At 48.1% G+C, this 24397-nt stretch overlaps 2 protein-coding genes and 1 pseudogene across 2 annotated transcripts; 2 read left to right on the top strand and 1 right to left on the bottom strand.

The window, feature by feature from the left end:
• The first annotated feature begins 411 nt into the window (after positions 1-411).
• LOC109752062 (UDP-glycosyltransferase 87A2-like) lies at positions 412-2597 on the top strand (annotated as a pseudogene).
• Positions 2598-3113: 516 nt separating this feature from the next.
• LOC109752077 (cyclin-B1-5) lies at positions 3114-5797 on the bottom strand. Its single transcript, XM_020310944.4, has 9 exons — positions 5618-5797; positions 5190-5304; positions 5002-5092; positions 4690-4911; positions 4482-4580; positions 4137-4385; positions 3828-3986; positions 3508-3686; positions 3114-3421 (listed from the first exon to the last, which is right to left on the bottom strand). The coding sequence occupies exons 1-9, from the start codon at positions 5670-5672 to the stop codon at positions 3277-3279; spliced, it is 1314 nt and encodes a 437-aa protein (XP_020166533.1). The 5' UTR covers positions 5673-5797; the 3' UTR covers positions 3114-3276.
• A 553-nt stretch (positions 5798-6350) lies between these two features.
• On the top strand, positions 6351-6926 carry LOC109752061 (uncharacterized). Its single transcript, XM_020310931.1, has one exon. It carries the CDS (start codon positions 6351-6353, stop codon positions 6924-6926), a length of 576 nt encoding a protein of 191 aa, XP_020166520.1.
• Positions 6927-24397: the final 17471 nt, after the last annotated feature.

The following is a 24397-nucleotide window of genomic DNA, read 5'->3' as shown; positions in this document are numbered from 1 at the left end:
CCAGTATGGAAAATGGTGCGGTGGTTGGATTTCTGGTAGTGTGTGTCGAGTCAGCTAAGTTCTCTGTTTCTGGACATATTGTTATCCTAATTTTCATTTAGGAAAAATTTACAATCAACACAAGTACTTTCTGACACCATGAATTTTTTAGCGGGCGACCAAATTCCCAAAGTTTGCAATTGATTTGATCAAAAATAAATAAGTTTGATTTAGGGCAAATTTAAAACTTTAAATATTTTTTATGGGAGGAAGTAAAACGTGAGCAGGTTGGCGCTATTGTGCCGGATGTCTAGGCGATGGCGAGACACAACTTCCGTGGACGGCTAGCTTCCTTCGCCGCATCAGTCCTTCGGTTATGTTTGAGGGCTCCAATGCCTCGTTGTCTTTGCTTTTTCGGCTTTGTTGCTGTTTCTAGGCACCCTTGTATCATGCCGGAGTTTTTTCTTTTGGCGTTGTGTTGTGTTGTGTTGTATTGTTGGTTGTAAGAGCTACATTTTAAAGCCAGGCGCCAGCCTCTTTTCTAAAAAAAAGTAAAACGTGAGCACAAATCTTGAAGCATGACAAACGGTGGAATTGGTTGGTGGATATCTCTATGCATTTTTCTCTGTAGAAATAATGTATTTTCGGTCCCGCCGCCCCGCCGCCTGCACGAAAGATGGCAGCCGGAATCCCCATGGACCATGGTCACAGTTCACAGGAACTCTGCTTCGAGTCTTCGATCCCCGCCGAGCAGGAGGCCGCCAAGCGTAGCCACCGACCAATGAACTCCGTCGCCGCGCCGCCGTGCCACGTCCTGGCGGTGCCGCACCCTGGCCGCGGCCACATCAACGCGATGCTGAACCTGTGCCGCCTCCTCGCCGCCCGGGGCGGCGTCTCCGCCACCGTCGTCGTCAGCGAGGAGTGGCTCGGCCTGCTCGGCGGCGGGCCCGCGCCGTCGGGCGTCCGCCTGGAGGCCATCCCCAACGTCGTCCCCTCCGAGCACGGCCGCGCCGAGGACATGGCCGGGTTCGTCGAGGCCGTGTACACCCGGATGGAGGCTCCCTTCGAGCGCCTCCTCGACCGGCTCGGGGCCGCGCCGGCGGCCATATTCGCCGACACGTTCGTGCCCTGGGCCGTGCGCGTAGGCAACCGGAGGGGCGTCCCGGTGTGCGTCCTCTCGCCACCCAGCGCCACCATGTTCTCCGTGCAGTACCGCTTCGACCGCCTGCCCGTGGCCGCCGGCGGTACCGCTTGTCCGGTGTCTGACAACTTCGGTGTCGTCCGCTCAGCTCGACGAGATCGCCATTGGCCTGGCCGAGAGCAAGTTCAGGTTCCTCTGGGTGCTCCGCGACGCCTGCGCCGGCGTGCACGATTTGATCCGTCGAGGCGACTGTGTGATCGTCCCGTGGTGTGACCAGCTCATGTATTGTGCCATCCTTCCGTTGGGGGGTTCTTCACCCGCTGCGGCATGAACTCGACGCTGGATGCGCTGTACGCCGGCGTGCCGATGCTGACTCTGCCGATAGCCTTCGACCAGCCGATCAACAGCCGGCTATCGTCGACGAGTGGAAGGTTGGGTACAACCTCAAGGAGAAGGTCTGGGGCGATGACGCCATCAGAAGAGATGAAATTGCTGGAGGTGTTAATGGGCTTATGAATTGTGACGACGGTGAGGGCGCGAGGAGGAGAGCGTCTCTTATGAAAGAAGCTTCTCGTGCCGCGGTCGAAGTGGGTGGTTCATCGGACAGCGATTTCACGTCTTTCATCAGTTACATTTCACGGCTCAATAACTGAAATGTATTTGAATCCAATAAGTATGTTGTTCATTTGAGCAGTGTATTTGACGCAGTGAGACGGCGGTGGTGACTCTAAGACTGTGGTAGCGCATGTTGGTTGGCGGCAAGTTTGATGGAGCGCGACGGATCGGTCGAGGTGTGGGTGTGTGGCGGACGGGAGAAATCCTTGCCGGCTTGGCCGGCATCGATGCGGCGACGCATGTGGGCGTCGTCGTTCCTTCCTGAAGGGCGTCGGGTATCCCCTCATCCACACCCGTCTGCGTACCGGGGGAAACCCTAGGACCAGTCCGGGCAGCAGCGTCATTATCGTCGAATTCCTTCCTGAAGGTGTTGCGGTGTGTCCGAAGTGCTAGGAGTGTGGTGGAAATCTTCGAAGGGCGCAACGGTTGTGGATCATCATCATTTCCGTCGATCCGACTCTGTTGTCATTCGTTTCTTTTACTTTCTATTTCTTTTCTCTTGGGTGTACTTGTGCTGTCTGCCCCAGCATTGGGATCTCTGTTATATCGGGTGGTTGCTATATCAATATAGCGGGGCGAAAGCCTATTTCGAGAGTGCATTTGAATTCGATTGACGCTGGGAATGAACTCAATTTTCTGCTGGAAAGGTGGAGGGAAAAGAAGAGTCAGTCCCTTTAAATGAATTTCAAATCACTTCCATTTTTCCTGTAATTCTAGTCCCTCTTGGTTTATTTTTCCTGAGCTTCCTTTTCTGCACTCTCTGGTATATATGTGCTTCTCCTTTCATCTGAATTAGCTCCCCTGTTGTCTCTTATTGCCCAACACAGTTGCAAGTACATTATTGTTTTGTTCAGCAAAAAAAAAAAAACTGAGAATTGACCAATACCACCCAAGGAAACTTTCAGTCCAACGAGGATAAAATTTCAGCTATGATTTTTACAAGTAGGTGACAAGTGTAAACCAAAAAGTTTTTTCAAGCTTTCAAGATATATTCAGATGGCTGTTGAGATGGGGAAACAGTTTTTTCTTGCTTTCAATTTTAAGTTTCTGCAGTCAGCTAATGTTTGTTCGGCAAGGAAAACTGAAACAAAGAAGAACTGGATAAAACTGTAATTTTAAGTTTTTTCTTGCTTTCAATTTTAAGTTTCTGCACTTGCTTATTCAGCAACGAAAAGCTCCTGATCCGAAGAGAAAAAGAGAACTGGATAACTGTAACAAACACAAACTGAAACAAAGACCACTTGTAAGAACAGGAAAACTTATTCAGTAACACAGCTCTGAATTCGATTCAAACTAGTATGAACTGTTGTAGTGCACTCTGGTGTGCCGTATATACAGAGTAAGTAATACCCAGCAATCTTCATTCAAGCCAAGGAAATCGCTAAAGCATTACTTTGAATGAAGACGATTCAAACATATGAATGAATATAGTTGTTGTTTACACCCTGGTGTATCATATCAGATAGTAGCAGAACACAGACAGTAACAGTAAGCAACCAAGCTTTCAAGATCGAAAGCCGAGCAGCAAATCCTAAAGCAGACTAGGCCAGGCGCTGAGGAGCAGCAACTGCCGGAGGGCGCAGAGACACGCGCCCGTACTGCTCACACGAGTACTTCTTGTAGATGGCCTTGAGCTTGCTCTCCGGAGCAGCCGCGTGCGCCATGACCAGCATCTTGGCAGGCTCCCTGAAACCAACAAACAGAAAGAATTTCCATGAGTTCCAGCTCATTCAGCAAAGTTCATCAGGCAGACAAGTGAATGGATCACTCACAGGAGCTGCGGTTCAGCGAATCCCGTATGGTGCTTCAGGGTTTCTGTCCAGACGGGGCTTCTTTTCAGCGTGCACCGGGCGGCGTACACGGCAGACGCCGCCACGAGCGAGGGGCGCACCGTGACCAGCCCGTACTCCATGAGCGCCATCTCGGCGAAGAAGAAGATCATATGCTCAAGCTGCGTTCATCCACAAGAACAGGAGGAAACGAAATTCAGCAAATGTTCAAGCTACGTTCAACAACAAGATCATATTGTTCCATGGCACATCTATCTGACATGCAACTTCAGATATCTGAATCAATGTCCAATGCATTTTACCTCCTTGTCGCTCCCGGCGGCCTTGGCGAACCGCACCAGGAAGACGTACGGGGTGGGCACGGTGAGGTTCCACGCCATGCTGTTCAGGATATTCTTCTCCATGGACAGGATCTGCTGCCTCGAGTACGAGTAGTCGGCTATGGATATGAAATCGTCTACCTGCAAACACAAAGCAAACCGCCACTTCAGATTCAGAGTTCCTTCACAGACAGACAGACAGACAGACAGACAGACACGAGCAGATTGAGGCAGCTACTGGAACGAACAGGATTCACTGGGGATGAGAGAAAGTGTTTGGGCCATATATACCTCGGGCGCCCAGATCTCCTCGTACTTGCAGGAGATGAGCATGGCCGCCATGCCGACGAGCTGCAGCTCCCGCCGAGGCACCGCCTGTAAGGAGAGGAACCTGTCGATGACGTACATTGTCAAGTACATGCTCTCGGGCATGAGCTCGAACTTATGGGTCACTTCCACTAGCCAGTCTATCAGGATTGCCCTCATCTTGGGGTTGATCTCGGGCTGGCTGCCCATGTAATCTATCGGCCGGCACTCGTGCTGCAACACAACACAGATTGGTGAACATCGTCAGAACAGTTGCTTGCGGTGTGTCACTTGAGCAGACAATTGCTGAAGAGGGAGGTTTGTGGTTACCTGTGCCTCCTTGTAGTATCTGTAGATGTCGTCGATGTAGTCGACGACGGCGAGCTCGTTGTCGCCGTCGAGCTTGTCGATGTCATCGATTGAGGCCTCCTGCCATTCACAAGAACACGCGAGCAGAGTTAAGGCACTACTGGGAGAGGATGAGCAGTAAGGACCAAGGACAGAGAGAGGTGTTGGTTGGATGGCCCGGGTCGCTCACCTTGGACCGATGGCTGAGCACGGTCGTGAGGGTGTGGACGACCTTCTTCCTGGGGGCAGAGCAAACGGCGGCGACCTCTGATGGCTTCCTGTTTTCGCCGGAGCCGGTGACGATCTTGGCGGCCGGCTCAGGGCGAGGGGCGGCGGGCTTGAGCTTGACAGGGACCTTCTTGGCCACCGGCTTCAGGCCGGCCCGCGCTGCTGGAGGAACAGCTACGCCGTTCTGCAAACCACCACAGCGATTTAGATTAGAAATCCATCATCAAGAAATTGCTTTCGAACATCGGAAAGGGGGGCTCGTGTCTGTCTGTACCTTAGATGGATCGGCCTGGGCCTTCTGCAAGAGCTGAGCACCGAAGCTCCTGGTGATTGGGCGATTTATCCCCGCCGGCAGCTGGATCTTGCTGTTGCAGCGAACAAGAACGGATTCAGTTCAGGAGAAAGAACGGAAGAAAGAAAAGCAGGACGGGATTTGATCCTTGCGCTGATTGATTTTCTTACCCGTCGAGGACGTGGGCGTGGACGACGTTGCCGATGTCCCCGAGCACCCGCCTGTTCCCTCCCGCACCGGGGCGGCCGCCGGCGTCCTTCTGCTTCCCTGCCGGTACTGCGGCACCTGGACATGACGAAAGAGAAACATGAGTAAAGATCAAGGAACTGCTTTTTTGACACACAGATCAGGCACGAAACTCGCTCGCATCAGACTAGAAATCAAGAACTCGAGAACTAAAAATCCGATCTTGGCGAATCAGGCTCGTAAGACGAACAGATCAAGAACTCGAACAAAACAAGCCGCAAGAAGCTAACGGCGCAGGCAGGTCCAAATCGACAAATCGAGAACCCCTAGAGGCTAGAGCGGTCGTTCCCCGCGTCGCGCGGGGAGAAAGAGAGATTGGGCGGGAGGGAGGGCGGGCGGGCGGGCGGCTCACCTCTGGTGGTCGGCTGCGGAGCGGCAGCCGCGTGCTGGTTATGCCTGGTCGCCATGGGGACTTCTTGCTGTTCCAGCTCCGTTCAAAGGGCCGAGAACCGGCGAGTTCTTGAACAGAGCAGGGCAGAGCGGGCAGCGGACCTCGCGCTCCGATCCCTCTCTCCTCCTACTGCTGCGAGCCGTTGGGGCGGACGGAAGAGACCTGAAGCTTTATAGAAGCGGGCGGCTGTGGTTGAGGCGGCGGCGGCACAAAGTAGCCGTTGGGGGTTCTTTGGTTCTTGGAAAGGATAGTTTCCGGCTGCGAGTTTACGGTACCGGTCCCGGAAGCTGGGATTATCACGTCTCCTGTGCTGTGGAACCCCGGAACGTAATAACGGAAATGCCATCTGGCCCACATTTGGCCACAAGGCCGACCACACATCGGCCCATCTGGTCTCTAAGAGCATCTCCAACAGCCGCGGCAAAAGACGCGCGCGGGGTAAATTGGCTTTTTAGCGTGCGCGGGGTAAATTGGCTTTTTAGTGCGCGCGGGACGTTTTCGCGCGCTCCAGCGGTGGCGGAAAACTAGCGCGCGGGAAACGATTGCGCGTGCGGGGAAAAGGCGGCAGCTCGCGCGCTGCATTTGGTGCGCCACGTCCGGCGCGCCTATAAATTGCAGCGCCCTCTGCCGCTCTCTCCATCTCTCCGTCGCCCTCTGTCGCGCTCTGCCGCCGACACGCCACCACCGCGCCACCATGCCGCCTCGCCGCCGGGGAGGTACGGGCTACCGCGGCGTCCGCGTGCGTCCGTCCGGCACCTACTCCGTCGAGATTCGGTCGTGCAGCGGCATGCGGCTCCGTCTCGGAACCTTCGACACCGCCCAGGAGGGCGCACGCGCGTACGACGCTGTGGCGTGGCGCCTCCTGCGGTCCCGTCAGGACATGAACTTCGCCGACGTGGCGACGCGGGAGCGCGCACAAGAGTTGGCGCCTTTCCCGCGGCTTCTCATCGACGAGGATCGTCGCAAGCACCGGAGGCGGGAGCATCGTCTCAGGCTGGCCGAGATGGACGAGCAAGCCATGGCGCTGTGGAGCCATCGCTTCCCGGAAGACACCAACGAGGAACAGTTCTTCGCCCAGAGGAGGGCGAAGAGGAGGGAGGAGCGAGCCGACTATCGCGAGGACAAGCGAACGCGGAAGGCGGTCGCTAAATACAACCAAGCGCTAGGAGATGCGTCCTCCTGGAACTCCGGCGACGAGCGATTCCTTGACGCCTACACTCCGACGTCGGAGGAGGACATCACTGAGACAGAGTCCGAGTCGGATGAGTAGTAGTAGTAGTAGTAGTAGTAGTAGGAGAACTATCTACGAAACCAAATATGCATCGAATCATAGTAGAAAAAACTAAAATATTGCGCGCCTGCTGGAGTGGCGTGGGCGCGCTTTAATTTGCGGCGGCCGCTGGAGCCAGCGCACCGCCGTGCGCAAAAACTGGCTAACCCGGCGCTGTATCGTGACTTCTAGCGCGCGGCGCGTTGCGCGGCTGTTGGAGATGCTCTAAAGCCGTTGGGGATCTTGCGCAGGAAGTCAACTTCAAGCCTCTGGAACCGAACCTCTACACTCTTCGGTTTTTTGCCTTGGTGATCTGGAGAGGGAATGCAAGAAGGACCATGGAACTTCAGGGGTGATGCTGTTATCATAACTCCCTATGATGGAGTAACCCAACCATCCCAAGTTAAGCTTGACACTTTGGACATATGGATTCAGATACATGATGTTCTTGATCTCTACGCATATCTGGTTCCTTCTCTCGCTGCAAAAGTAGGGGAGGTTTTGTTCGGTGAAACTGCATGGTTTTACTGGTGGGGCCAAGTGGTTCTTTTACAGTTGGAAAAGGCTCCCCACCCTCCCCTCCCGCGTCGCTCCAGTGGCGACTGGGAGGGAAACCCTAGCGCCGCCGGCCCCGCGACCCCCCTCCCTCCTCTCCGCCTCTCCACCGCCGGGGCGCACCACCGGGCAAAGTCTGGTTGGCGTAGGCGGCGGCGGGACCCTTCCTCCCCTCTGCTAGCGAGATCGGCGCGGGCGGTCTTCCCTGCGGGTGGCAGAGCGCTGGCTGCAAGGTGCGACGGCGGGCTCCCATGCGTGTCCCACGACCGCTGTGGCCCCTAGTGCCTGTGTGGATGGCTGCGTGGGGTGCGCCCGTGGTGGCCGCGACCCGGGTGGCGAGGGTCTGCCTCTGGCGGCTGCTTCTGGCCCCGGCTGGTGTTTCCCTCGATTGGCGGCGGCTGCTGACACGTCCATTTTGCATCATGTTTTTCTACTGTTATTTATGATGTTTTTATGCATAATAATGCTTTTTGGAGTAATTCTAATGCCTTTTCTCTCATAATATGCAAGGTACACACAAAGAGGGAGAATTCCGGCAGCTGGAAATCTGGACCTGGAAAAGCTACGTCAGGCCACCTATTCTGCACAACACCAAACAAGCTGAAACTTCATGGATATTTTTTATGGAATATTTGAAGAATATTGGAGCAAATAACTACCAGAGGGGGCCCACCAGGTGGGCACAACCCACCTGGGCGCGCCAGGGAGCCCAGGCGCGCCCTGGTGGGTTGTGCTCACCCAGGCCCACCTCCGGTGCCCATCTTCTGGTATAGAAGTCATTTTGACCTAGGAAAAATAAGGAGAGGACTTTCGGGACGGAGCGCCGCCGTCTCGAGGCGGAACTTGGGCAGTATCACTTTTTCCCTCCGGTGGAGCGATTCCGCCGGGGGAAACTTCCCTCCCGGAGGGGGAAATCATCGTCATCATCATCACCAACAACTCTCCCATCTTGGAGAGGGCAATCTCCATCAACATCTTCAACAGCACCATCTCATCTCAAACCCTAGTTCATCTCTTGTGTTCAATCTTTGTACCAGAACTATAGATTGGTGCTTGTGGGTGACTGGTAGTGTTGATTACTGTATGGTTTGTTTGATGGAAGATTATATGTTCATATCCATTATGCTATTTAATACCCCTCTGATCTTGAGCATGATTATCATTTGTGAGTAGTTACTTTTGTTCTTGAGGTCACGGGAGAAATCATGTTGCAAGTAATCATGTGAACTTGATATGTGTTCGATATTTTGATAGTATGTATGTTGTGATTCCCTTAGTGGTGTCATGTGAACGTCGACTACATGACACTTCACCATATTTGGGCCTAAGGGAATGCATTGTGGAATAGTTATTAGATGATGGGTTGCAAGAGTGACAGAAGCTTAAACCCTAGTTTATGCGAGTAAGGGACCGATTGGATCCCAAAGTTTAATGCTATGGTTAGAATTTATTCTTAATACTTTTCTCGTAGTTGCGGATGCTTGCGAGGGGGTTAATCATAAGTAGGAGGTTTGTTCAAGTAAGAAAAGCACCTAAGCACCGACCCACCCACATATCAAATTATCAAAGTAGCGAACACGAATCGAATCAACATGATGAAAGTGACTAGATAAAATTCCCGTGTACCAGACATTACCTTGCTGAAAACCACTTGTCATTTCCTTCTGCTCCTTGTTGGATTCGACACTCTTACTTATCGAAAAGAGCTACAATTGATCCCCTATACTTGTGGGTCATCAGCTGTCTCCGGAAGGGGGCTCCCTGCTACTCCTGGTTATTCTTCTCGGTGGGGGTAGCACATGGTGGTGGCGCTGGTTGTCGGCTTGCTCGCGGCACGTCGATTCATCTTGACGATGGGGCAGCACATGGTGGTGGCGCTGGTTGTAGGCTTGCTCGCGGCACGTCGATTCGGCTTGATGGCGGGGTACAGGGTGTGGAGGTGGCCTCCCTTCTCCTAGGTTCAGGTCGGTGGCGCTCTTGTGTCAGGGGTGGCTGTGACCTAGGGTTTGTGCTCGGGCGGCCGGATTTGGGCCCGAGGCAGGTCAGAGCAGGCATTCCGGGTCGGTGAGGTCAAGTGCGGTCCGGGAGGTGCTCACGAGAGGTGATGGGTGATACGTCTCCAACGTATCTATAATTTTTGATTGTTCCATGATGTTATATTATCATTCTTGGATGTTTTATAATCATTTTATATCAATTTTTGGTACTAACCTATTGACATAGTGCCAAGTGCCAGTTGATGTTTACTGCATGTTTTTTACATCGCAGGAAATGAATACCAAACAGAGTCCAAACGCAGCGAAACATTTTGGAGATTTTTTTGTACCAGAAGACATCCAGTAGGCCGGAGAAGCACCTGGGGGGTGCTCCGAGGGGAGCACAACCCACCAGGGCGCGCCTGGGGGCCCAGGCGCGCCCAGGTGGGTTGTGCCCACCTCGGGTGCCCCCCGAACCGCCTCTTTTCTCTATAAATACCCCAATATTCCAGAAACCCTAGGGGAGTCGATGAAAATCATTTCCAGCCGCTGCAGAGTCCAGAACCACCAGATCCAATCTAGAAACCATCACGGAGGGGTTCACCACTTCCATTGGTGCCTCTCCGATGATGCGTGAGTAGTTCTTTGTAGACCTACGGGTCCGTTGTTAGTAGCTAGATGGCTTCCTCTCTCTCTTTTTGATTATCAATACAATGGTCTCTTGGAGATCCATATGATGTAACTCTTTAATTTTGCGGTGTGTTTGTTGGGATCGGATGAACTTTGAGTTTATGATCAGATCTATCTTTTTATCCATGAAAGTTATTTGAGTTTTCTTTGATCTCTTATATGCATGCTTGCTTATTGCCTCGTATTTCTTCTCCGGTATTTGGGTTTTGTTTGGCCAACTTGATCTATTTATCTTGCAATGGGAAGAGGTGCTTTGTAGTGGGTTCGATCTTACGGTGCTTGATCCCAGTGAGAGAAGGGGAACCGCACGTATGTATCGTTGCTACTAAGGATAAAACGATGGGGTCTATTTCTACATAAATAGATCTTGTCTACATCATGTCATCGCTCTTATTGCATTACTCCATTTCTCCATGAACTTAATACACTAGATGCATGCTGGATAGCGGTCGATGTGTGGAGTAATAGTAGTAGATACAAGCAGGAGTCGATCTACTAATCTTGGACGTGATGCCTATATAATGATCATTGCCTGGATATCCGTCATGATTATTTGAAGTTCTATCAATTGCCCAACAGTAATTTGTTTACCCACTGTTTGCTATTTTTCTCGAGAGAAGCCACTAGTGAAACCTACGGCCCATGGGTCTCTTCTTTAATATATTTGCCTTTGCGATCTACTTTTTGTTTGCTTTTATTTTCAGATCTATTAAAAAATACAAAAATACCTTGCTGCAATTTATTTTATTTGGCATTCAATATATCAATATTTACTACTCTCTCACGTCCGTTTGCCTATCTCGGGCGCCGTTTCCCGAAAGGGATTGACAACCCCTTTTACACGTCGGGTTGCGAGTATTTGTTATTTGTGTGCAGGTGCTATTTACGTTGTGTTGCTTGGTTCTCCTACTGGTTCGATAACCTTGGTTTCATCACTGAGGAAAATACCTACCGTTGTTGTACTGCATCATCCCTTCCTCTTTGGGGAAATACTGACGTAGCTTCAAGCCGCCATCAAAAGGAATTTCTGGCACCGTTGCCGGGGAGGATCTTCAACATATACCAGGTTCCTAATCACAAATCTCATCTCCTCGCAATTTACATTATTTGCCATTTGCCTCTCGTTTTCCTCTACCCCACTTCACAAAAATTTGCCGTTTTATTCGCCCTCTTTTTCGTTCGCCATTTTCTCGTCAGATCTATCCTTTGCTTGCAATCATGAGTGACTTCGGTATGGCACCAATAGATGATGGCCTAACTCCTAAGATTGGACGTACGGGCAATCTAGATGCCAAAACTTTTATCTTGGGGCAAGGGAATGTTATGGGAAAAGAACGTATCCAAGAATTTTTCAATTGTGTTGGAAATCTAAGTCTTGATGATGCTCCTATACTTAAAACTACTAGATTTTATGCGGATGCTATTTTAGCACTAGTTCTGAAACTTGAAAGTAAATTTATTCATACTCATCCTACTTTGCAAAGATTGTTTTTTGAGCTTCCCGTTATAAAGAATCCTAGGGCTAAAAAGTTGGCCACCCTTGTCCTTATGAATGAATTTGATTATATAATTCGGGAAGCTAGGGAAATCTTTCATTTTGATGGTATGAATCGTGAAAAACCCGTGATAGATGAAATTCTTTACAATAGTGATTATGCGCTAAGGCATTTTCTTAGGGATAATACATTTTTTGATGGGAATCTTAAGAAGGAAGTCCCCGTTTTAGATATATTCCAACAAGTTTTCAATAATGTAAACCAACATCACTCTTGGATTGTTGCTGGAAATCAAAGGGGATATGATGAAAACCAACTTAGGAATGCTACGGTTTCTATGGATAATATGTTTTATGTTGTCTTTACATAACCTCATGACAAGAATACCCCTAAAGAAATTAAAGACAAAGATGACAAAACTTAGATCCTTGCTTTATGCCTAGCTTGGGGCGTGAAACTATAGCGCTTGTTGGGAGGCAACCCGATGAATAAAATTTATTTTTGCTTTTTGCTTTCTGTTCTTGAGTGTTAGCACAATTATGCTGCTGTTATGATTGTGTTTTTTGTGTTTTAATTAGTGTTCGTGCCAAGCAAAGCCTTTAGGATCTTCTTGGGTGATAGTTGTTTGATCTTGCTGAAAAACAGAAACTTTTGTGCTCACGAAAATAATTCTCATTTTAAACAGAAGAGTGCTTTTGAGTTGATTCTTTTTGCAGAATATTAATATAAAAATGTCTCACGTGGTACTAATTTTTTCAGAATTTTTGGAGTTACAGAAGTATTCGAAATATCCAGATTACTACAAAATGTTCTGTTTTTTACAGATTCTGTTTTCTTTGCGTTGTGTGCTTGTTTTGATGATTCTATGGTTTTCTTTGATGTGTTTTTGCCATAGAAAATTTGGAATACAGTAGATATAATGCAAGAACAAAATATGAATTGGTTTGATACAGTACTTATAGTAGTGATTTGCTTTCTTATACTAACGGATCTCACGAAGGTTTTGTTGGAGTTTTGTGTGATTGAAGTTTTCAAGTTTTGGGTTATCTTACGATGGATGAAGGAATAAGGAGTAAGAAGAGCCTAAGCTTGGGGATGCCCATGGCACGCGAAGTTATTATCCAAAGAGAAGCAAGCAACTAAGCTTGGGGATGCCCATGGCACCCGAAGTTATTATCCAAAGAGAAGCAAGCAACTAAGTTTGGGGATGCCCCGAGTGGCATCCCCTCTTTTTTCTAACGACAATTGGTATTTTACTCAAAGCTAGATTTTTATTCATCACATATTATGTGTTTTGCTTGGAGCGTCTTGTATGATATGAGTCTTTGCTTGTTTTGTTTTGCTCTTTGAGTCTTGAATCCTTGTTGGACACGCCTATTTGAGAGAGCCAAAATTATGCCATGACTTGTTAGAATTGCTCTCTATGCTTCACTTAAATTTTCATGAGCTATGGATTTGCTCTAGTGCTTCACTTATATCTTTTTGAGCACGGTGTGCTTAGTTATTCTTTAAGAAATGCTCTATCGTGGAATTGTCACGGCCGATGTCCTAACAGAAGGACTTAGTCATGGAGCCATCGCAACAGGGTTAGCTTAAAGGGGTTAAATGGGACAAAGGACACAAGGAGTTTATACTGGTTCGACCCCTTGTGATGAAGGTAAAGGCCTAATCCAGTTTGAGGTGGTATTGTTGATGTTTCGATTACCATGGAGCGAATACGCTTGACCTAGCTTTCGATCTGTTGTTTCTTGCCCTAAGCCGCCGCCGGGTCGTCCCTTTATATACACAGGTTGACGCCCCATGGCTCATGGAGTCCCGGCCGGCTGATACACAAACGTGTCCGGCTCGGTGACTAACTATACATACCTTACAACACAAGTCATACATACATGGCGGTTTACACTTATGGGCCTTAAGCCGCCTTTGGGCTTTGAACCCTCTGCTTCATGAACCGCCATCTTCCACCTCTTCATGGGCTTTGTTTTGATGAACCGCCATTGGGATAATCCGGCCCCTCCTGGGCGGGTCATACCCAATAGTCATATCCCCAACATTAGGCCCCAGGTTGATTTGAACTTGTTCATGTCAATCTTTAACACTTAGAAAAAAATCTTTCTTCGTTTGTTCTAGCAAGATATTGTAGCCCGCCATGACGTCATCTCCTGGAATTACGGAAGCCCGCCATGACATCATCTGTCATTAATTTTGCACAACACCCATCATATCTTAATAGATCCTTATCTTTAATAACCATCCCAAAAATCGAGGTGTCCGAGCGGCTAGATAATCATTCTTTGGCCTCCTCATTTTTCGCGCCCGCCTATTACCCTTTCCTTATAAATAGGGTCAGGCAGCCTTTTTCATTTTCCCCTATCTCCTTCTCGTCTTCAACCTTTCTCTTCACGGCGCATCTGCACACTTGAGCACCGCCGCCACCGAGCTCGTCTGCTTCCTCAACTCCGGCCACTGCATCAACCTGAACGAATCCAGAGAAACGGTGGCGCCTCTCCATTGCTCAGCAGACCTAGTAAGCACATCACTTTTCCCCACTGTAGATCTCCATTAGGGTTTCTGAAGTTCTTCGGAGTTCGTCATCGTCCGTACCTCTGTTTAATCTTTATTTTGATCTAAAGATAACACTTAAAACATGCGGAATCTGTTTCTGTACCTTCCCTTAATCACCAAATCCACTTCTTAGATGCAGAAATCTTGTTAATACGCTAGTTCTTTAGCTGTTGTGATATTAAACTTTGATTTTACCTTTCTTTTCCGAACAGCGTCAGATCCAAATTAACTGCACCAATCTGCAAAACCTTTTTATCCAACACTTAGAGGAATTTGCTCTAGATAGATCTTGAATATCATTGTTGTCATGGCGGCTTACATCACCAGCTTTAACTAGTCATATGTCATTAGGCCCCATTTAAGCCGCCAATCTGAATATATATTGCAGCGTTCACCTCCGGCTTAACGAATCAACTTAAACCGGCAAATTTTCTCTCTTTTAGGCTTCTTCCTTCAAAATGCCGAAAACAGTCACTTCATGTAATTGGGTTCCCTCTATTGTTACCGAAGACACGCTCAAAGATTTTGTCAAAATCGGCTATTTACCAGCAAAAAATATCATGCATTGGCGCGCCCCCAAACCAGGCGAAGAAAGACCTCAACCAAAGGATGGTGAGGTCATTATTTTTACTGATCACATGAATCGGGGCTTCTCACCGCCCGGATCCAAATTTTTCCGAGACGTTCTGCACTTCTTTCAACTCCATCCTCAAGACATCGGACCCAATTCCGTGTCAAACATCTGCAATTTTCAAGTTTTCTGTGAAGTGTACCTTCAAGAAGAACCTAGCGTTGAACTCTTCAGGGAATATTCTTATCTGAACCGGCAGAACGAATTCACCAACGGACCCAGCTTAGAACTTGGCGGGGTCTCAATTCAACGAAGAAGAGATGATATCTTCCCCTATGCTCGCCTGCCGAGTCACCCCAAAGATTGGAACCAAACTTGGTTCTATTGTAAAGATACTTCTCCAGCTGATGAAAATCCACTGCCGGGTTATCGTGTCCAGCGGCTTGACCCAAAGCATCATCTTCCCGAAAAGCTTACCATTGCTAAACGTGCAAACCTTGCACCCACTATTGCAAAGGTCAAGGCCCTGCTGGGAAATGGTTAACTGGTATTGACTTGGTTCGGTGCTGGGTTTCTTGGCGAATCATACCCTTGAGCCGCTGATCCGGCTTAATGTGCACTTACACGGGTGGTGCAAAAGATCCACTGCGCCACAGCTCAGTGTGCTTAACTAATAATGCAGTTAATGAAATGACAAAGACCCTTCTGAACGAGAGCCTGGAAAGCTGCAGCAAAGTGGGACTGAACCCTTTCTGCAACCTTAACCTGCCACCAGATGTGAGTCTCTAAATCACTTACCTTACCTTATCATTCAAATGTTCTATTAACTCAACTTTGATGACTTTCACAGGCTGAATCCAATTTTTGGAATAAGGAATATGACCATGAAGCTGCCAAGAAAGCGAGGGCCAAAGCAACAGCCGCCAAGAGAGCCGCCAAGAAGAATAAGAAGAAATTAAGCGCTCCTGAGATGTTTGAAATGGATGACAGTTCTGAGTAGGACGTAGCCCTTGATTCCCTTGGCTCCTTTTCAACTATCTTGTTGACACTGATTATCATCAGGATGACACGGGGGCCAGTCAAGCGGTCGAAGAAGAGGTAACTATTATTTCCTCCGACTCAGCGCCTTTGCCAAGACAGAAAATTCGACGGGTAACCGGGAAAGTAAGCTTTTCACACCCCTTAGCTCATTTGGATCCTCACTTTCTTTTGAAGCAACAACAGCACGAGAATCGGCGACAAACTCGGACCAGCGGAGGTGAAGAGTTATCCTCCGGTTTACCATATACTCCAGCTCCACGGAACGTTGAAACGAGGTCCTTCCAAATTTAAACTCTTTTAATCCTCTGGTGGGTCTCATTCGCCAGCCACTTAATTCTTCCGATTCAAACTATCAGGAGTCTTCTCGCTCTTCTTCTGGCGACTCATCACAGACCCTGCCGGCATTCAAAACTGCCCCTGGGTAACAACAATTACTTTTATTTTCTACCTCTTTATGCTCTTATACTTGTACTGACCTCTCATAACCCATGCAGTGGAAAAGCAAAGCCTAGCAAGAAGGCAAAGGTGATCAAGCCGAGTGAAGACCCCAAAGTCCATGAACCGGAATAGCAAGTTCCAGCATCTGACACCTCTGTGCCACAACCAGAAGAACCTGTCCATGATGTTCCACCAGAAATTCCTGACCTCTCCAGTGACCACACAAACATCGATCTTTTGAACACTGAACCATCAAGCCCAATTAAACCGTCAGGGCACCGGCTTCAAAGAACCGGGAAAACCTACTGCCTTAGCCAAGCATTCTGCCAAAGAAGAGCTTGTTGAAAGGCGAAAAGTGAGATTTGACATCGCCAACTGTTCTCAATTGAGCATTAGTGAAGTACTCTCTGGTTACCTCAACCAAGTGCATACCAGTCGCGACCTTGAAGTTGATATGGTGAAGCAGATGCATAAAAAATGAGGTATGAATTCCTACTTTAATAAGTTATGCATATCCTGTCAGCCCCCAAGTTTGTTGTGTATGATAGGATTGAATATGTTGTAGACTTAGAATAGCCATGAGTATAAAAAGCATCTTTGGTAGAATCCTTCAAAGGCCGGCTTTCATCATCAGAGTTAAACCGGGTCTTTAACAATTAACATTGCATCTGTAGCCCCAAGGGCCGGTTTAATTAGCATGAATGAACCGGTACTGTTCACCATTGTTTATAAATGAAAGCTTACTTGTGTAGCCCCCATGAGCCGGCTGTGGTTGTTTGCAGCACAACTGGGTCATCATGAAGTAGTAATCAAATGCGAGCAATATGCATTAGCTCCCAAGTGCCGAGTGCTCTTGCTTGCAAAGTACTTGGGACTTATTTATATTTGCCATTGTATGAAGAATTTTTCTGTACGCATTAGCCCCCAAGTGCCAAGCACTGTTGCTCCAAAAGGCTTGGGACTTTATTTCTGTCACCCAAATATGAATATGATTTCAAATCTGTGCATATACAGGACGCCACTGCTCAACTTCAATCGCAATTGGCTGATGTAAAAACCCGGCTGGAGGATCAAGAATCTGAGACCCGGAAAGCCGATTCAAAATTCAAACTTAGTCTGGATGAAACAGAAAAATTGAAGATCAGTTTTGATGCTGAAAGAACCGCCTGGCTGAAGAGAAAACTGCTTTGACGCAGCGGGCTGAAAAAGCGGAAGCTGCTCTTCAAGAGGTGACCACTGAGCTTACCGGTTTAAAACACCGTATATCCCAGATGGTTTCTGCTATCTTTGGTAAGTAGCTTTGTCATCATCAAAATTGAATCTTATCTTTCATATTACAAACCGTCTCTGATCAATCCATAATTATTATACAGGTCCCAGGAGCAGCAATCTTGGTCAGGAAATGCTTGTGAAGCTCAAGGCCGTATATACGCTTGTTGAACAGTTATATACTGGAACTAAGCGCACGCTGGCCATGATTTCTCCAACTAATCAAGCACCCACTCTTCTTAGTGATGTCTTGAAAAAACTCTCTGTTCTGCTTGCTAGAATTGAAGAGATAAAGCGGTCATGTGCAAGAGCCGGTGCCGTGACAGCTTTAAGCCGGGCCAAGGCATGGCAAGCAGAGCTAGACCCGGCCGAGCTAGCTACTGGGTATCCAAGTTTGAAAGACGATGACACTCCCTTTGACAAAAAAGACTTTGCTGCATGTGTGAAGGAGATATGTCCCCTGGCCAGCCTGATTGATGATGAGAGGGATATTTCAAAATATCAGTCAGCTTATGATATGGAGAATCAGAAGATGCCCACGCCGGCTTATAAAGTGATGGATCTGATCCCCCAATCTCTAAGCATACTTTCACCCCTGAAGTTGATCCGTCCGAACTTATAGATGATGAAGCTGAATTCCAAGCCTTGTGTGGCATTGATTGGTCATCACCCAACTTCCAGACAACGGAGGAGGACGAAGAACCGGAGAAGGATGATCTAGAAGCTTCAAGCCGTCAAGGCCAAGAAGATTGATCCGCTGGGCGGTTCATATATTTGATCTTCTAAAAACACTTGATCCCTTTGGCTCACTGAGTCATGTAGTAGGCTAGTGAAACTTTGATCTGTCGTGCCATCGTGCACGTTTTGTCTTGCGCAACATTGCTGATCCGCCAGTTGAAAAGCGAGCACTTTATGCTTATGATAGCATCGATTTATGCAGATCAGATTTAGCATTACCCTACACATAAACAGATCACAAGTGCCCTAGCGGTTTACCGCGGGGCGGGTCACAATACCCCGTATTAAACCACTGGGCATGAATAGTCCATAACCAGGGCCAGTATAACCGCAATCTTTATACAATTGTTAATAAAATATCATACCTGTGGTATTTGCTTAGACTGCCGGCTTATCAGATCCATGCAGGAAGGGTTCCAACCCAAAGATTGAGAATGCATCGCCATATTCAATGGTCTCATGCTATAGGCTTACAATACCATAAATAAGGGGTAACATCCCAAGCTTTAGAGCCATAACTCTAAACACAATAGTATTATTTTCTGGCGACTTAGAGTCCGCCATCATGGCGGGTTATAAAAAACCCAAAGATGCTCAAATATGAGACATAGACAAGGTTACTTGGCCCGATTTGTGGAAACCATATGGTGAGAAAAAGAAGTGGTATAAATCCAAGATGAAGAAAAAATCCAAAAATACGAGGCTTTTATAGGCCGCCAAGCCAAAATTTTCTTCTTCAATGAAACTAGCATGATAGCCGCTGGAGTATCCGCGCTTTCTGTGAGCTGGCTCTCACATGACCCAATCGAAAATTTAACCTGGATAAGTTCAGGGTCTTTAAAAGATTGACTTATCGAGAGTATGGCGGGGTTGGAGTAGCATCGTGCAAAACAGGCCGGTTTAACCAAGTTTCAAGGAAGGCGGCTTATCAGCCTGAGCTTCTCCTTGCGTTCTGTAAGCCGACTCTTTCATGACCCAATCAATGTCTTAACCTGAACAAGTTCAGGGTCTCATTTAAGGGATTGACTTGTTAAGAACAGGGCGGGTCATCCAGGATTACCTGGTCGAAGAGCATCTTGGATACAGGCCGGATAACCCGGATTTTTGGTGAATACACCTGGCATCCATGCCAATCAAGAGGGTAGTTTCAGCTATGCTCATTGAACAGGAAGCCCCCAGGTGATATATTTCTGAGCTGTGCTCGATGGGTCCCTGTAACTTGGGCGTCAAGCCTCTTAAGGGATCATATGAGATGACAATAAAGACTCAATTTCAAAGAAATGAAACGGCAGAGGCCCTGAATTATCAGGGATACCGGCTTTATCATACTTATTATAATATATACATCGTCAAACTATATACATCACCAGAGCCGGTGGCTCAAGTATAGTAAGGCCGAAGATGAGCAATGTTCCACGGCCGATGGGTCTCCTCCTCCGATGTGCGTGAGTCCTTGTGTTCTCGAACATTGATAAGATAGTATGAACCATTATTCAGATTCTTGCTGACCACAAAAGGCGCTTCCCAAGGTGGGCATAGTTTATGCATATCACTTTGATCCTGGATAAGCCGGAGCACCAAGTCGCCTTCTTGAAAGGTTCTGGTTTTAACCCGACGGCTATGATAATGGCGCAGATCTTGCTGATAAATCGCCGAATGAGCTGCCGCGAGGTCACGCTCCTCATCCAATAGGTCAAGTGCATCCTGACGTGCTTTTTTATTATCAGCTTCAACATAAGCTGCCACACGGGGAGAATCGTGACGGATGTCACTAGGAAGAACCGCCTCCGCTCCGTAAACCATGAAGAAAGGTGTGTAACCCGTAGACCTGTTGGGGGTAGTATTGATACTCCATAACACTGAGGGTAATTCCTCCACCCAACAACCCGGCGTCCTTTGCAAAGGGACCATAAGCTGGGGCTTGATACCTCATAGAATCTCTTGATTAGCTCGCTCAGCTTGACCATTGGACTGAGGGTGAGCCACTGAGGATACATCAAGTCGAATGTGCTCTCATTGACAAAATTCTTTCATAGCACCCTTGGACAGATTAGTGCCATTATCATTTATAATGCTGTGTGGAAAGCCAAAACGGAAAATCACCTTTTTGATGAATTGAACCGTTGTTGCTGCGTCACACTTACTAACCGACTCAGCTTCAACCCACTTTGTAAACTTGTCAACCGCCACCAAAAGGTGGGTATTCTTATCCTTGGACCTTTTGAAGGGCCCAACCATATCAAGCCCCCAGGTCGCAAACGGCCAAGCAATTTGAATCATCCTCAACTCTTGAGCCGGCACATGAGCTCGTCGTGAAAACTTCTGACAACCATCACATTTACTGACTAAATCCTCAGCATCAGCACGAGCCGTTAGACAATAAAACCCATGACGAAAAGCCTTAGCTACGAGAGACTTAGAACCGGCATGATGACCACAATCTCCCTCATGAATCTCTCGTAGAATCTCACGGCCTTCTTTAGGAGAAACACAACGTTGAAATGCCCCTGTGACACTGCGAGAGATTGACAATAGTCATTGACTTAGACCGTCGGGTTATCTGCCTGGCCAAAGTTTCATCATCAGGTAACTCGCCCCGGGTCATATAAGCCAAATACGGAACTGTCCAATTAGGAATAGCATGAAGAGCCGCCACCAATTGTGCTTCCGGGTCAGGAATAGCAAGATCCTCCTCTGTAGGTAATTTGACAGAAGGGTTATGCAGAATATCCAGGAAAGTGTTAGGTGGCACCGGCTTACGCTGAGATCCTAACCGGCTTAAAGCATCAGCCGCCTCATTTTTCCTGCGATCAACATGTTCAACTTGATAACCCTTAAAATGACCCGCAATAGCATCAACCTCTCGACGAGAAGCCACCATGAGTGGATCCTTAGAATCCCAAGTGCCAGAAACTTGCTGAGCTACCAGATCTGAGTCGCCGAAACACCTTACCCGGCTTAAGTTCATCTCCCTAGCCATCCGAAGACCATGGAGCAAGGCCTCATACTCAGCTGCATTGTTAGTACAAGGGAACATCAACCGAAGAACATAAGAAAATTTATCACCTCGTGGGGAAGTCAATACAACTCCAGCCCCCGAGCCTTCCAACTGCCTAGACCCATCAAAGTGAATAGTCCAATATGTGCTATCCGGCTTATCCTCAGGCATCTGCAACTCTGTCCAATCATTGATAAAATCCACAACTGCTTGAGACTTGATGGCTGTACGAGGCACATACTTTAAACCATGAGGTCCAAGCTCAATGGCCCATTTGGCTACCCGACCTGTGACTTCTCTGTTTTGAATGATATCCCCTAAAGGGGCAAAACTAACCACAGTGATAGGATGACCCAGAAAATAATTTTTAAGCTTCTGGCTAGCCATGAAAACCCCATACACGAGCTTCTGCCAATGCGGATACCTCTACTTGGACTCAATAAGTACCTCACTGATGTAGTAAACCGGCCGTTGAATCGGATACTCCTTGCCCGACTCCTTCCTTTCCACCACAATGGCTACACTGACAGCTCGGCTATTGGCAGCCACATATAACAACAAAGGATCTTTATCAATGGGAGCGGCAAGAACTGGCGGCTCAGCCAATCGTTTCTTCAAGGCCTCGAATGCCTAATCAGCAGCATCAATCCAGACAAAGTGATATGTCTTCTTCATCATCTGGTATAGAGGGATAGCCTTCTCACCCAACTGAAGGAAATATGCCCTAGAGGCAATAATAAAGTTATTATTTATTTCCTTGTATCATGATAAATGTTTATTATTCATGCTAGAATTGTATTAACCGGAAACATGATACATGTGTGAATACATAGACAAACAGAGTGTCACTAGTATGCATCTACTTGACTAGCTCGTTAATCAAAGATGGTTATGTTTCCTGGCCATAGACATGAGCTATCATTTAATTAACGGGATCACAAATCATTAGGAGAATGATGTGATTGACTTGACCCATTCCGTTAGATTAGCACTTGATCGTTTAGTATGTTGCTATTGCTTTCTTCATGACTTATACATGTTCCTATGACTATGAGATTATGCAACTCCCGTTTACTGGAGGAACACTTTGTGTGCTACCAAACGTCACAATGTAACTGGGTGATTATAAAGGTGCTCTACAGGTGTCTCCGAAGGTACTTGTTGGGTTGGCGTATTTCGAGATTAGGATTTGTCACTCCGATTGTCGGAGAGGTATCTCTGGGCCCACTCGGTAATGCACATCACTATAAGCCTTGCAAGCATTGTAACTAATGAGTTAGTTGCGAGATGATGTATTACGGAACGAGTAAAGAGACTTGCCGGTAACAAGATTGAACTAGGTATTGAGATACCGACGATCGAATCTCGGGCAAGTAACATATCGATGACAAAGGGAACAATGTATGTTGTTATGCGGTTTGACCGATAAAGATCTTCGTAGAATATGTAGGAGCCAATATGAGCATCCATGTTCCGCTATTGGTTATTGACAGGAGACGTGTCTCGGTCATGTCTACATTGTTCTCGAACCCGTAGGGTCCGCACGCTTAAAGTTACGGTGACGATTGTATTATGAGTTTTTGTGTTTTGATGTACCGAAGGTTGTTCGGAGTCCCGGATGTGATCATGGACATGACGAGGAGTCTCGAAATGGCGGAGATGTAAAGATCGATATATTGGACGACTATGTTCGGACACCAGAATGGTTTCGGTGAGTTTCGGACATATACCGGAGTACCAGGGGGTTACCGGAACCCCCTGGGGAGTTTAATGGGCCAAGATGGGCCTTAGTGGAGAAGAGGAGGGGCGGCTAGGGCTGGCCGCGCGCCCCCTCCCCCTCTAGTCTGAATTGGACAAGGAGGGGGGGTGGTGCCCCCTTTCCTTCCCCCTCTCTCCTTCCCTTCCTTTCCCCCTCCTACTCCAACTAGGAAAAGAGGGAGTCCTACTCCCGGTGGGAGTAGGACTCCTCCCTGGCGCGCCCTCCCCTGGCCGGCCGCCTCCTCCCCCCGGTCCTTTATATACGGGGGCAGGGGGGCACCTCCAGACACAACAATTGATCATTGATATCTTAGCCGTGTGCGGTGCCCCCCTCCACCATAATCCACCTCGGTCATATCGTAGCGGTGCTTAGGCGAAGCCCTGCGTCGGTAGCAACATCATCGCCGTCATCACGCCGTCGTGCTGACCGAACTCTCCGGCAAAGCTCTGCTGGATTGGAGCTCGCGGGACGTCATCGAGTTGAACATGTGCTGAACTCGGAGGTGCCGTGCGTTCGGTACTTGGATCGGTCGGATCGTTCAGACGTACGACTACATCAACCGCGTTGTGCTAACGCTTCCGCTTTCGGTCTACGAGGGTACGTGGACAACACTCTCCCCTCTCGTTGCTATGCATCACCCTGATGCTGTGTGTGCGTAGGAATTTTTTTTGAATTACTATGTTCCCCAACAGTGGTATTAGAGCCAGGTTTTATGCGTAGATGTTATATGCACGAGTAGAACACAAGTGAGTTGTGGGCGATACAAGTCATACTGCTTACCAACATGTCATACTTTGGTTCGGCGGTATTGTTGGATGAAGCGGCCCGGACCGACATTACGCGTACGCTTACGTGAGACTGGTTCTACCGACGTGCTTTGCACACAGGTGGCTGGCGAGTGTCAGTTTCTCCAACTTTAGTTGAACCGAGTGTGGCTGCGCCCGGTCCTTGAGAAGGTTAAAACAGCACCAGCTTGACGAACTATCGTTGTGGTTTTGATGCGTAGGTAAGAACGGTTCTTGCTCAGCCCGTAGCAGCCACGTAAAACTTGCAACAACAAAGTAGAGGACGTCTAACTTGTTTTGGCAGGGCATGTTGTGATGTGATATGGTCAAGACATGATGCTATATTTTATTGTATGAGATGATCATGTTTTGTAACCGAGTTATCGGCAACTGGCGGGAGCCATATGGTTGTCGCTTTATTGTATGCAATGCAATCGCCCTGTAATGCTTTACTTTATCACTAAGCGGTAGCGATAGTCATAGAAGCAATAGTTGGCGAGACGACAACGATGCTACGATGGAGATCAAGGTGTCGCGCCGGTGACGATGGTGATCATGACGATGCTTCGGAGATGGAGATCACAAGCACA

This window comes from Aegilops tauschii, chromosome 1 (genome assembly GCF_002575655.3).
Source record: "Aegilops tauschii subsp. strangulata cultivar AL8/78 chromosome 1, Aet v6.0, whole genome shotgun sequence".
Classification (NCBI taxonomy): domain Eukaryota; kingdom Viridiplantae; phylum Streptophyta; class Magnoliopsida; order Poales; family Poaceae; genus Aegilops; species Aegilops tauschii.
The sequence above is the reverse complement of the archived record's forward strand: the minus strand, read 5'-3'. Positions and strand labels throughout refer to the sequence as shown.